Source organism: Ruditapes philippinarum, unplaced genomic scaffold, assembly GCF_026571515.1.
Source record: "Ruditapes philippinarum isolate M1 unplaced genomic scaffold, ASM2657151v2 ctg5773_1_1_1_1, whole genome shotgun sequence".
Taxonomy (NCBI): Eukaryota; Metazoa; Mollusca; class Bivalvia; order Venerida; family Veneridae; genus Ruditapes; species Ruditapes philippinarum.
In genome coordinates this window covers 190,902-206,304 of record NW_026853206.1, presented here as the reverse complement: position 1 = coordinate 206,304, position 15,403 = coordinate 190,902, and the positions used below count along the sequence as shown (strand labels likewise).

The 15,403-nt window shown below is 31.4% G+C and overlaps 1 protein-coding gene across 1 annotated transcript; it reads right to left on the bottom strand.

Moving 5' to 3' along the window:
- Positions 1-3,454: 3,454 nt before the first annotated feature.
- Positions 3,455-5,958, bottom strand: LOC132736107 (uncharacterized). The gene is made up of 3 exons (XM_060723187.1): positions 5,618-5,958; positions 4,048-4,802; positions 3,455-3,891 (listed from the first exon to the last, which is right to left on the bottom strand). The coding sequence occupies exons 1-3, from the start codon at positions 5,956-5,958 to the stop codon at positions 3,455-3,457; spliced, it is 1,533 nt and encodes a 510-aa protein (XP_060579170.1).
- Between the last annotated feature and the right edge of the window lie 9,445 nt (positions 5,959-15,403).

Below are 15,403 nucleotides of genomic sequence, written 5' to 3'. Positions count from 1 at the left end.
CAGAAACTACAATACTCATGCTAAGAGCTTTGATATTTGCACATAGTCCTTTACAAAATAATTTAGATATTAAGTCTAAAATAAGGCTTCAGGATCAAAACTGGCCGTGCCATAGGGATTTACATAGATTTATAATGGGAAATGTGTTTTAATTAATAACTGATCTCTAGTCTTGACATGTAGCATTGCCTAGTAACAGATACTGAAAACATGTGCTGTAAGTCTTTATTTTAGCTAAAATTGGAGAAGATCTAATACAAAATCAGGACTTTCAGACTTGAGGACGTTTTGACTTACTTGGCTTTCAAATTGTTTACAAAACTGAATAATTCGATATAATCATATTGCGACAATATAAATCACATACATAATAAATCATTGTTTATTTTGATTCATCTTGTAATAAACTCTTCTCATCAAATCATAAAACATGCATTAGATTATGCTTAGAGTTGCCTTTGTGTTTGTTAAATTAAAGGATCATACTGCTCAAGAAATGCTTTTTATTTCTCAAAAACTGTTGTTTATGACCTTTTTTAGTTAAAAAAAATTACACACTGACGGATGACTTTAACTATCCTTTGCTAATTTAAATTTGTCAATTAGCACAGAGATTCAGTATTTTTTACGTTAAAATACTACTTTGTTGTCATTTGTCTACTTTTATGACAAATAATTTCACATTCACCGTTATTTTCTTCAGGTGATCAAGATGTAACATTATTGAAACAATGTAAAAACATGAGAAGGAAAATAATTTTAATACAGCAACATAATGTGCCTTTAGAGGTTTGGCTTATTTTCAACTGACTGTCAACACTTAACTTTTTGGGGTGGCATGTGGTTCTACTCATGAGGAAACTCCTGCCTGACAAAATGCACAGAGGGGAAACAGATGTTTTCCTCCAACAGTAAAATTTGGGAAATGGCAATTTTCTGTAAATCGAAACATTTAAAACGCAAGAAGTACAATGAAAAAAAGCTAAGGGGGTTCAGTTATGTAATTTTTTTGTGTAACACCTTTCTAAATTTAATTTTGTAACTTTCAAAGGGACTTGACAGCATATGAGCACATATGAACAATTTTTACTAGCAACTTTATTAATAACATACAACTCATGAAAGAAATCAAAAAATGTTTGTTTAATAGATATGTTAACTGTTGAATAAGCGAACTTGCTATTATATTAATGATATTAAGAAAATATGCATAAGAAATATAGCACATAAAATAATATGGTATGAGAACAACGTTTAAAAAAATGATTCATTTAAAAAAATGAGCACATTTCAAATTTCCTATGTAGCAAGGTATTTTGAAGACAAAGAATATGTGTTACCATTCATTATATACAGTGTATAAGTATCGTTTTCTATTTTTGTGGTTGTTGTTTTTAGTTTTGTGTTTCTTTTTGTTTTTGTTTATGTTACATTTTATGTTTTTAGTTCAACAGAACCGAAGGTTCAGGGTGAGCTATTAGTATCAAAGGGGGATGCTACGGCGGTGTCTGACGTAATGCGTCAACAATCGTCTTCTTCTCTGAAACTGCTGGGCAGATTTACTTCAAATTTGGTCTGTATGATCCTTGTGACAGTCACACTAGAATTTGTTCATGTCATTTCAATTGGCCACTTTTAGGGGTCGACAGAGTGAAACCTTTAAACATCTTCTACTACAGAACTAATAGATGGATGATCACCAATCCTTTGGTAGTCATTTATCAAGTCTGCTCATATTAATTTGATTGGCCCTTTTAGGAGTCTCTAGGGCTAAAAATAGAAAATCCTTTAAACATCTGTAGCATTCTGTAGCATTCTTGGGTAGTCTTTTATCAATATTGCTCTATTTAATCCTTTAAACATCTGTAGCATTCTGTAGCATTCTTGGGTAGTCTTTTATCAATATTGCTCTATTTAATTTGATTGGCCCTTTTTAGGGGTCTCTAGGGCTAAAAATAGAAAAACCTGTAAACATCTTTTTCTACAGAACTAATTGATGGATGATCACCAAACTTTGTCTGTGGCATATTTCGGTAGTCGTTTATCAAGTTTGCTCATATTAATTTTATTGGCCCCTTATAGAGGACGCTAAACCTAAAAATAGAAATACATTTAAACGTCTATTTCATCAGAACTAATTGATGGATGATCACCAAACGTTGTCTGCAGCAGTATTGGGTAGTTTATTATCAAGTTTGCTCATATTAATTTGATTGGCCCCTTTTAGGGGTCTCTAGGGATAAAAATAGAAAAAACTTGTAAACATCTTTTTCTACAGAACTAATTGATGGACGATCACCAAACTTTGTCTGTGGCATTCTTCGGTAGTCTTTTATCAAGTTTGCTCATATTAATTTTTTGGCCTCTTTTAGGAGCCGCTACAGCTAAAAATAGAAATACTTTCAAACGTCTATTCTACAGAACTAATTGATGGATGATCACAAAAATTTGTCTGTGGCATTCTTTGGTACTCTAATTATCAAGTTTGCTCTATTTAATTTGATTGGCCCCTTTTAGGGGTCTCTAGGGCTAAAAATAAAAAAAACCTGTAAACATCTTCTACGACAGAACTTATTGATGGATGATCACCAAAGGTTGTCTGACTTCCTTGAAAGTCTTTTATCAAGTTTGCTCATAAAAATTTGATTGGACCCTTATAGGGGCAGCTAAAGCTAAATATGGAAATACCTTTAAACGTCTATTTCTACAGAACTAATAAATGAATAATCACCAAACATTGTCTGTAGCATTCTTGGGTAGTCTTTTATCATGTTTGCTCATATTAATTTCATCGGCCCTTTCTAGGGGTCGCTAAAGCTAAAAATAGAAATATTTTTAAATATCTATTTCTACAATTGATCACCAAACTTTGTCTGTAGCATTCATGGGTAGTTTTTTATCAAGTTTGCTAATATTTATTTTATTGGCTCCTTTTTAGGGGCCGCTAAAGGTAAAAATAGAAAACCTCTGAACATCATTTCCTTCTGAAATAATTGATAGATGATAACTAAACTTTGTCGCATTCTTATTCTTTTGTTGTCTTTTATCACGTTTGCTCATATTTGATTGGCCCCGTTTAAGCTGAAGCTTAAATGCCCCAGGTCATGGCATTTCTTCGAATTATTGTTTAAACATATTCTATGCTCAAATTAAATATAAGAAAATAATGACAATGGATAATTTCCAACACTGAAAAGCAGTTCTTTGTGGTGAGCGACTCAAGGCCATCATGGCCCTCTTGTTTAAGATATTGAAAATAATTACCATTACAGAACAGAAATTTTATTTCTTGGTTTAAGCATAAAAAGCTCATCACCACATTACATATACAAAATATAATACATAAATTAAACATGACATGAACATATATAATTGCATCATCATTATATAAATAAACATGTAATTATAACCATGATTATAAATTATGGTTGTTTGTACTCATTAACATAACTGATCATATATCATACACTTCAATATTGTCTTCTCCATCTCTGCTTATACACATCTTAGACATTTGTTGATTACAACAAACTGACAAAGTTGCTGCCGGTTTTCTACTGTCAGCTTTTATGACCTCTCCTTTCAGCTCACCATCAGATGTAAACTGTAAAACATTATTGGAGTCATGTCCAGATACCAGCACACTACCTGCTTCAGTGAGATTACAATATGAAGCCATCTGTAATAATTTACTATTATATCTTGTCACAATCTGACCATTGTTGTCTAGTACTATCAGTCCTTTAAGATCATCAGCAACATAAATCCTTGCAGCATTCTTACTGACAGCTATACTGTTTATGTCAGAGAACAGTTTCTGTCCTGACTGGTCAGTACTAAACTGTTTAAGTCTCCTGCCAGTCATTGTGGAGATAAAGACAGATGTCTCGTCTGAAATATATAAATGATTTTTTGCATATGCAAAACCATAACAGTTAAAACCAGTTTCAATCTTGTTTGTTGTTTTCATTTGTCTGTCTACAGAAATGAAATAAATTTCTTGCTGGAAGGGTAATGTTACTGCTACTTGTGTTTCATTAATTTTACATATTTGCCATGGCTGTCCAGGTAGATTATACCAGTCTGTGATGATATAATTGTGACTATCTAACCGTTTAAGCTTCCTGTTTTTGTTATCAGCTTGGATTATTGTACCATTTTTCATATAGCAGGCACTGATGATTGAACATTCATTTTCATCCGACTCAAGTTTGACACAGTATGAGTGTCCTCCTGTAATCTCAAGTAACTTGTCATTCTTTGTAGTTTTCTCTGTTAGCATGCCAATTGTTTTGTTTTGTTTCAGCTGTTGAAAGAGTTTTGTGTCAGGTTGAAACTCTATGTCACTTACTGTTATCTTCATTTTTGTATCTTCTATAAATTTGTTGGTAACATTCTCAGCATCTTCCCCGATCTTCACATGAACAAACAATTCAGCTTGATTTTGGTTTTGAGAGGCTAATTTATCATTAGCTGATTTAACCTTTGCTTTGTGTACTTGTAGCTGTTTTAGACCTTCTTCAATCTTGTCTTCAAGAAGTTTGAATTTATTTTCTATCTCATCTACAGAACATTTCTCCAGCTTGTCAAGTTGGTCATTCATTTCTTGTCGGAATTTTCTGATATCGTCCAGTAGTTCAGCCTTTCTTTTCAAGAGGTTGTGTTTATCCTGTTGAAAATTGTTAGCTTGTACAGCAAGGGTCCTGGCTAATGCCTTCAGCTTTGTTTGAATTGCTCTTGAAGCCACTAGGTAAGATTTATTTTGGATGTATTCTGGTATGTAGAATGTATTCTTACATGATCTGAAAAAAAGTCAGTTTGTTAAAGAAAAACTTGTTACATGCTATAAAAAAATGTTTTAAAAATTAACAATTTATCTTATATACTTATGACGTTTTAATGTTTAACATGTTTATATTTAGTTTGCTGCAGAATTATTAAGATAATGTTAATAATCAAGCGTTTTCATAATGGCATTTTATTGGGCTGATGACTGTCACATTACCCTGAGGCCAAAAGTCGAAGGCTAATATGACAGTCTAAAGCCCAATAACAACGTCATTATGAAAACGCTTAATTATTGACAATTTTAACTACATAATTATTATCTTAACAAGTTAAGCACTTTGTGAACAAAAAATAAATGAGATTCTTGTTTTTAAAATGTCTCGAATATCTACAATGCAGCAATTCAAAATGGCGACTTTTTTCAATTAAAAAAGCAGAATTATAATGGCCAAGCTGGAGAGCCAATCAAAATCTTCCAATCTCATAATAGCCGTGTTTTCCCATAAAGGCCGTCCTTTTTGCATAATGGCCTTGTTTTATGTTCATAATGCCGTTGTGAACTTGAAATTAGCCTTACATTTGAGGTGAAAACGTGCCTGATATTGAAATTAATGAATAAGTAAATATACTAGCCCTTACCTGACTAAACGATTAATATATTGTTCTTTTAGTAACTAAAAGAATGACTTCATAGACTGACCATAATGTTTTGATCAAAAATCAATTGACCGAAAAAAGTCACTAAGCAGACAGACTCAAAGGATTTAAGATTTTAAGGATTACTTCTAGTAATTGAAGAAAGTTAAATGATCATTCTGCTAAAAGTTACCTGTGTTCAATTGTCATACATGTAGAACAGCCGACATTATCATGATTCTGACAGTACATATCAATGTGTTTATGACTGTGTCTGTCACATCTCTCTGCTGGTTCCCTCGGCAGACTTTTACTGGTTCCTGACTTAACTTGAGATTTATCCAACACCTTGTGACCAGCTAACACAGGAACTTGACTGTGAACTGTGACACAATTTATACAGAAATAATCATGGCAGTCTACACAGAATTTTTCACCTTCAGAATGTTTACCTCGATTTTTACACATTGAACAAAGTACATCAAATATTTCATCAGAAAGAATATCCGTATCTATTTTTCCACCTGTAGCCATTTTGTTGAATATCTTGTTCACACCTGTTTATTTAATTCATCTATACAACGCCTAAAGATAGATAAAAAATTATCAATTTCTTTTCACATTCATTTCAAACAAAGATTTTAATTCCTACAGTCACTTAAGAAGTGTCTCTCATACTGCTTTTTCAACAATAAACTTTTTTCTTCTCTTCTTTTATGAATAACATTCACCTTGAATTTAATGTTTATAAATAAAATATCAGTGATGAATGTAATAACAAAGAATGAAAGACTGTCTTATATTCTGAGAATTTCTCACAATTAATATATAAGTAAACACTTTAAACAATTGATTTTATAAACGTCCTTTTTCAATAAATTGTGAAACAATAAAGGTTTACAATTGTCAATATGTGCTGGTTTTTTACCAGGAAGTGTTGTGTTTAGTCAATATATAGTTATGAAGAAATATAGTAACTTAGTTAATATAGGACATAAACATTCCCCAAAACTTAACCTAAAATGAGTCAAAGTATGCATAATTACCATTACTTCAAATATATACCTGATAGTAAATATGTTAAGTGTTAAAGATTGTTTACTTTTTTTTCATTTTTAGCCATGCAGATGATAAGTTTATTGCTTTAAAACTATAATTTTCTTGTGTATACATGCTGAGTTTTGTCGTCTTTTCAATCTATTTTTATTGAGCTTATTTGGTCACACTAACACAGTAGATGTCATCTGGCAGTTTCCAGCTTTAATGGTGGATGAATTCCTCAGGTACCCCTCCATGCATTACTCGTATTTCAGGCACGACTAGAGTAGAACCACTGATGCCGGATAGTGTCCTAACAGGAATGAACAGATTTTATTTTTGCCCAGAGCATAACTTGAAGTCAGTTTTAAAGAAACCTTTTCTTCTGTATTTGAATATGAGTCAATTTCACAAAACTGTTTCTGTTGTATTCAAATAGAAGTAAATTAACTTTTTTGAAAATTTTTGAAAGTGTTTCTACTGTTTTCAAATATATATAAGTCAATTTCATGAATTTCAAACATTTTTCTATTGTTTTTAATTATAAGTCAATTTCGCGAAACATTTTTCCATTGTATGTAATAGTTACAGTCTTTTAATTTTCACGAAACCGTAATTTCTATCTCAATTTTCTAGAGACAAGATTATTATAAGACTATTTAAAAAAAGCTTTTCTTCTGTATTTAAAGTCTATTTTCATGAAACTGTTTCAGATTGAAGTAAATTCTGACAAGCGAATTGCAGTTCTTTATGTGCCAGTAAAAGAAGACTTTGATACTATTTTAGGTGTAAGTATTTAACAATTGCATTTTGGCTTGGTGGTATTTTCTTCTTGCCAAATTAATCGAATTATAAAGAGTTTACAGTTAATATAATGTGAAAATATTGTTATGAAATTTGCAGTGTACAATAACCATAAATCCATCATCAGTATTTGTAGAGTTATTGCCCTTTGTTCCTTTTTTTTGTCAGGTGTATAACTTAAAAACTAATGTTTAGAATTCAATGAAACTTCATTCAATGATAAAGCGCAATGAGTGGAAGTGCAGTGCTTAAGAAGCGTAACTCTTTTTGGACTTATTACAGAGTAATTCAATAGAACTTCACCAATGGTCAACCACATTGAAAGGAAATGCAACATACAAGAACCACAACTATCTTTAATTGCCTACAACCATAATTCTATTTCAGTTCTTTTGCAAGGTATTCTGTTACTAGTAACTTCCTCATTTCCGAAGCAGTCTTGCGAGGGTATTAATCACATTTAGTGATAGTTCTAGTTTTTTCAGGGTTCAAACTTTACCATAGATGGAAAAGAACCAACTCTTACTGCAGCAAACATTGTCTAGGATTTACAGGATATAATATGGTTGACATATTTTATTTTGGTTATAACTCTACATTTTATTATGATTATATCTCTACATTTTATTATGATTATATCTCTACATTTTATTATGATTATATCTCTACATTTTATTACTCTTTTATCTCTACATTTTATCATATCTCCACATTTTATTGTGATTATATCTCTACATTTTATTATATCTCCCCATTTTATTATGATTATATCCCCACATTTTATTATGATTATACCTCTACACTTTATTTTGATTATAACTCCACATTTTATTATGAGTATATCTTTACATTTCAATATGATTATATCTCTACATTTGAGCCGTGACGTGACACTTTCATCAAAGTGGTAAATTGACATAATCGTAGAAACGTTACGTCAAAGTTGTCGCCAATCTTTTTGAATTATATGATTCACGCTTTTCCAATCAGAACTGTGCAGTTTTCAAACCGTGCGCACATCAGTGGTATGTGAGCAAAAAAATTGTTACTGCACTAAAATAAAAAAAAATGTTCACCACAATGACGACGTTTTTCCGCAGTTTAAAGATATGGCTAGAAATGACTCATTTTTACAGCTTAAAGGGTAAGTACAAACTGTACTGATAAACTTGTTCCAGTAACCTTGAACCTCTGACAAAACACTCCCTGAATCATTTCCTAAATACCAAGAAAGAAAATTTCAAGGAAAACATGAGTTGCATCTATTCAACTGACACTTGACATATTGTCCTTTCAACAGGAAACCATTTCAGGACTAACTTAAGATAATTCAACAATAATTACATGTTATTTTTTGATCCAGATGTTTTCCAAGTATTTCTCTTTGTTGTAACAAGTTGTGAATGATATGTATATAAATTGGAAGGAATACTTTAATGTAAATAGAACAAGGAAGATATCACATCACATGGACATCATTGTTTTATTTAACGGAAACTCCAGACAAGAGTTTATAATTAAGAAACAATTGTTAAGTGTAGTGCATGTGTGTGTGTAAGACGCTTGAAGTTGGTTAGATACTTTCCTGCCTGATATAAAATTAAAGGGAAAACAAAAATTTCCTTGAAATAACATTATTAAGCATTATGTTAGTTGCATGCCTCAAGATCCATCAATTAGGAAAATGTATTTTAAAGTAAAATATTCTGAAGTGTACAAAGGAAGTTATTTACATATTGCATACAGTCCAAGTAAATTACCAAACAAATGTCAAAATCGGCAAAATAGCCCTTACTGCAGTAGTTACGCATACATATGGAGATATTTATACCCCCGAAACGAAGTTTGGGGGGTATAAAGGAGTCACCCGGTGGTCGGTCGGTCCAGCGTTCAGTTGCATTTTCCTTGTCTGGAGCATAACTTGAAGACTAATGGTTGGAATTCAATACAATTTCATACAATGGTCAAACTTATTGAGAGGAAGTACAGTGTACAAGAACTATAACTCTCTCTAAACTAATTACAGAGTTATTGCCTTTTGTTACTTTTCCATTGCTTTTTTAGCTCACCTGAAGACAATGTCCTCAAGGTGAACTTTTGAGATGGCCCATTGTCCGTTGTCTATCGTCTGTCCGTGTTGCGTCAACAATTTCTTTAAACAACTTCTCCTCCTAAACCGCATGACCAAATTTGTTGAAACTTTGCAGGGATGTTTCTTGCATGAAGTTCTACCAAAGTTGTTCAAAAATTAAGTTCCATAAGAATTCTGGTTGCCAAAAAACTATTTTTATAAACATTTTTAATAAATCTTCTTGTAAAAACAGATAAGAGCTAGAGGTAAGATATCTGGCATGAAACTTTTTCAAGTGGATGTTTACCAAGTTTGTTCAAATAAAAGCCCTAGGGTCAAAATTAGCCCCGACCCAGGAGTCATTGATTTTCCTTATATGTATTTAGTAAAAAACTTAAAAAAGCTTCTTGTGAAAATCTAAAAGAGAGCTTAGATATTTGGCATGAAACATCTTCTAACAGATGTCTACCAAGTTTGTTCAAATATAGCACCAGGGTCAAAATTGATCCCGCCACAGGGATCATTGATTTTCCTTATATATACATGTTTATAAAAAAAAAATAAAAAAGATTTCTTGTGAAAATCGTAAAGACCGTAGGCTTTGATATTGGCATGAATCTTGTTCTAGTGTATATCTACCATAACCCCTAGGATCAAAAGAAAGAATATCCGTATTTATATTTCCACCTTTAGCCATTTTTTTTAAAAATCCTGTTAACCTGTTTACTTTAATGTTGATCTATGCAGAAGTCGAAATTAAATATTGCTTGTCCTTCTAATTGCAGTTATTGTATAGTCATTTTGAAAATATTTGTTTGTATTTAAACTTTTATTCCAACCTTTCTATTTCCATCGTCTCTAATACTGCTTTCTCAATAATATTAATTAAACCTTTCCTATCATCTTGTATAAATAAACCCTCAATAGTTGAACTGTTGTATAGATAAAGTTACCGTCATGATTGTAGGTACAAAAATGTCATATCCACCACATTAAACTATTGATTTTACGTGCTTATACCATGAATAATTGTCCAACTTTTTAGATATAAACGTCTCAAATATATTTTTTGTGAAATATTTAGACAAGTGCTTTGAGAAGTAAGTACCTATATTGTCTTATGAATAGTTTTTTTAAAACTAACAATCCTCATAAATTGCAAAAAAATGAATAAAAAAAATAATGATCTTTCTACTTATTATTTTTAGTAACAATTAGTTTTAGTTGTCAATTACAATATACGTATAATTGGCAAAACTGGCATCCATGGGAGGTAGCATGATAAATATTATTTGAAAGGGATTTTAAACTTTATTGAATAGATACTTCTGCAACTTTTGTGTTTTAGATCAATATTTCAGAGACTTGGGTATACATGTCCTCCAGTGATACTCTTTACTTATTTAAATTCTGCATTGTTTTTTTCAAAATTCAATATAATGTGATGTTTTATTGGTTTGACTGTGTATGATTATAAAACGAAGGGCACCGGATGTCCTCATTTACCATTAAATCCGGAAAGTTACTATAAATTATTTCGACTGCATGATGAAAATCCCAACCAAAAAAAGAAAATGAACATATCATACCAATAGCAACTGTTTTCTTTTGTTTTGTTTTTTTTCCCGCAAGTTTTTGTTTGTTGTTTTTTTACTTGAGGTATTACTATCAGGAGGTTAAATTTCTGGTGAGGATTTATGAACCAAGAACAGAGTTTATGATAGACAGAGATGTTGAAAAACAAAACATATAGGTAAACGTTTGTACTTTTTCAATTAAGGATACTTTCGGATATCTCTGGCAAATAAGAAAAACTTGTGGCACACGTAGTTACGAATGTAGGACGTAGGTGGAGTTATGTCTGTATTCCAGTAATTACATTTACCCACATATACTGTGAATTCACTTGATAATTGTTGTCATGAAAACGTGTGTGTGTGTGTGTGTGTGTGTGTGTGTGTTGTGTGTGTGTGTGTGTGTGTGTGTGTGTTGTGCTGTGTTTTTTTTTTGTTTTTTTTTTTTGTTGTTGTTTTTTTTTTTTGGGGGGGGGTGTTTGTTTTTATTTTTTCTTGATTTTTTTTCTTGTTTTTTTTTTTTTTTTTTGGGGGGGGTTGTTTAATTTGTAGGTTGTTTTTTTAGGCATAAAAGTAAAATTCAAATAATGTAATACTAATATATAAATGAATAGTAATGCAGCTGTAATGGATGTTAAATTATGGATTGACCTATCTTCGAAAATAATAATGATTAAAGCAGCAGCACACCTTTTTAACTTTTTGTTAAATGTTATAAATACTTAAATACTTGTCCTAATTTGTAAAGGTTTTGTGATTTAACATTTAACATAGCCTTAAGTCCCTGCCACAAACAATCTATTATTAGACAGGAATATTATTATATCATAATTTTTGTATGACCTATAACCTAACATATATTTTTCTAGCTTCTAAATGTTACAGGAAGGAGCCCGCCCCTTTATGCTTAATTTGACAATAGCATAGCAAAATTTAATGTTTTTTTACCATTGATAACAATACAACACGCTATGAAAAGATCAGGAAGTAAGTGTTATATTATTTTTGATTTAAGAACTGTTTATTTATAGTTTTACTTTAATTAAACTAGCTAATTTCAGAAATTAACTTCTTATATCTTAATCAATGTAAGAAATGAATTGAAAAGCTTCATTGCATATATATATATACTATGTTCTATGACTCTGTGCATAAAGGCCTGACAGCAGATATGAATAAACTTAACCTGCAAAAAGCAAAAGTGATTTGCATTTACCACCAGTATAAAGCCAGACTAGGCTGCACTTTCATAAAGTCTGACCAGGCTCTATACTGTTGGCTGTTCAACCTTGACATCCCTAAAATTGCTAATGGACAGTTCTAAAAATGTGAGCTGGACAAGTCCATTTAAGAAATTCTTCATATTTTAAGCTTACCTGTCACAAGAGGCAAGGTGAGATTTTGTGAGCACCTTTAGTCCGGCATCCAAAACCTTATCTTAAAACGACATCTTCTCATAAACCGCTAAGCCAATTTCATCCAAACTTCACAGGAAAGTTTCTTTGGAGGTAACCTTTAAAAATTGTTCAAAGAATTCAATTCAATGCTGAACTTGTTGCCATGGAAACCGAAAGTAAAAACATGAACAACATTTTTTTTAAAAACGCAATAAGCTAGAGCTAAGATATTTTAGCATGAAACATTTGCTAGTGAGTGTCTACCAAGTTTGTTCAAATAAAATTCATGGGGTCAAAACTGGCCCCGCCCGGAGGTTATTGATTTTCTTAATATGTGTATAGTAAAATCTTAAAAAATCTTCATCTAAAAAACCCCAAAGAGCTACAGGTTTGATATTAAGCGTGAAACATGTTATAGTGGGTGTCTACCAAGTTTGTAATATAATAGCCCGGGAATCAAAATTAGCCTCGCCTCGAAGGGTCATTGATTTTCCTTATATGTATATAGTTAAAATAAAAAATCTTCTATTAAAAAACTCAAAGAGCTAGAGCTTAAATATTTAATATGAAACATATTCTAGTGAGTGTCTACCAAGTTTGTTCAAATTAAAGACCTGGGATCAAAATTGGTCCCGTCCCGGGGGTATTGATTTTCCTTATACATGTATTGTATGTATATATGTATATAGGAACAACTTAAAAAAAATTTTAAAAAAACAAGGAGCTTGCAATTAGATATTTAGCATGAAATACTTCTAGTGAGTGTCTACCACGTTTGTTTAAATAAAAGCCCTGGGGTCAAAATTTACCACGCCTAAGGGGGTCATTGTTTTTACTAATATGTACACATATTTTGACACTGTTGTTTTCCTTTAAGAAATAGCAACAAGTAATGTTTTTACACATGCTCTTTTACAGATATAAATATGAACATTGTGATATCAGTTTGAGATGTACATTTTATATCTGCCTTTGTTTATAGTTTACAATATTACTTGTGCCTTGCTATGTAGAGTTTTTATATTCAGGTGAGCGATTTCAATGCCTTCTTGTTTTCTTATTTTTATCTAAATGCATGATTTGTTGATTTATCGACTATATGAATAGCTCGACTATTCGAAGAATAAGTAAATATATACACGTCACACTTTGTTTAAGTTTTTTTGCGTTTGAGTCTCTCCAAAACTACTGAATGGGAATAGATTGAAACTTCAGACACTTATTTAAGAGCATTGTGCTCTTATTCGATGCTCTCAAACGAGCATAAATTATTTATTATCCTCCAATATACACTTGCATTCAAGCAGCTTTAAAGAAAAACATAACATAAAACAATGTTAGGGAGCATGCCGTTAAGCCGTCCCGTTTATTTATCAAAAGATTTACAGGAAACAAAAGAAAAAACTCCATTGATCAATACTTGAAGAAAAACTGCAAGTGTACTTACAAAATTTTCGTGTTCTGCTTTCCGACCCAACCAAACAAACCTAATGACATTTCGAATTCTAAGAAATACTATCTTTAATCAAATTAGAATTAGAAATCTTTATAATTAACAAATATAGTATAATTGGAAAAAGCCAAAGTCAGAAATGCTGCGAGCGGGCTACCCAACCCTACTCCGTCTTGGGAGGGGGAGGTAGGAAGCTCCAAAGCTCTAGATCAGCGGCTGTTTCAATCGCCTATCTGACATATCCCAAATTTTGAGTCTAATGAAAAACAATTAATTAAATGAAATGCGTTAAGTTCAGATTGAATCAAAACATGACATTATTATCTTCCCTCCCCTTCATTTTTTTAAAATTTTTACATCCATGTTAAAACGAAGACGAAGAATCTGAAAAAGACAAAACAAGATATCAAAAATATGTTTAAGGCAATGTTAAATCCATTAATTTATTCATGATAGTTCGTTATATATATAAATTATATTTAAAGCAATTTCACAAATGAACAGCGTGAACGTAATGCCTCGAATGTTTATATTTTATCAACTTACACGTAATATCGTGCAAATTACCGCCAAATCTATTACCATTAAAAACACGAGGAATTACCATATATGGAAAGACACGTTGTATGCACCGTAAATAAATACATTAATATCCAAAGCCCATAACTCTTACATTTATTTTGATAAAATTATGGTCCTTTTTGAATTTATAAAACTCTACATTATCTTGTGTTTCTATCAAGCACCGAGAGTAGTCGAGTCAGCTGTCCTATCGCTCTTGTTGTTTGAGTGTTAACTGCTAATTACTATGTATATCAAAATGTGGTTATGCATGTTTGAATGTATATTAAGCTGTTAAAATTGTGATCATCAAAGCTTGATTAGAGTTTAATAAGATTTTAGCCCGTTGTAAGGTGTTTTTTTTACAATAAAAGTGGTTATTCGGTTATTCTTGAGAGGAAGAATAGCCTGAAAATGTGCACACAAGTTCTTGTTATAAATCAAACTGTATAAAGGTTTCTTAAAATATGTCTAGTCCTGTACGTCATATCAAAACACCTCTATGTACATACCTATAATATACATTCAAAATTGAACTCCTTGCAGCCATGATGGTTAACAGAATTAGGCAAAAAGTATGTTTTGCAATTCCATTGAATTGAAATTTTTTCGATCTCACGTCCTGGTCTGATAGGAAGTGAAATAAATTGAGAAATTGAGGGAATGTAAATGAAAGTCAGTTATTTTATAAAAGAAATGTACTTTTGACACATGTAATTTAAATATATTTCTTGTGATTAAAATATATTTATATTGAATCAATATATCTAACACTATATATCTAGCATTTTCTCTATACTTTACACTAAACGCTAGTCTAACTAAACAAAAATAAATGGTATTTGTATAGGTATAACACATATAATAATATTATTTTCTGGCTTTATAGATACAAGTGTTGTCTCCTCGTAAAAATTCTGGGGGAAATTCCTGCTGAAGCGTTAACATTATTTGGAATGATTTGGGAATTGTTCTAAAGAGACTTTAAAAGCTATATCAAATAAAACTTGACATTGATTAAAGAGGTCTTGTTATTCATTTTTCTCTACAGCAACTCCTTTAAGGCTGACTTGGGAATTTA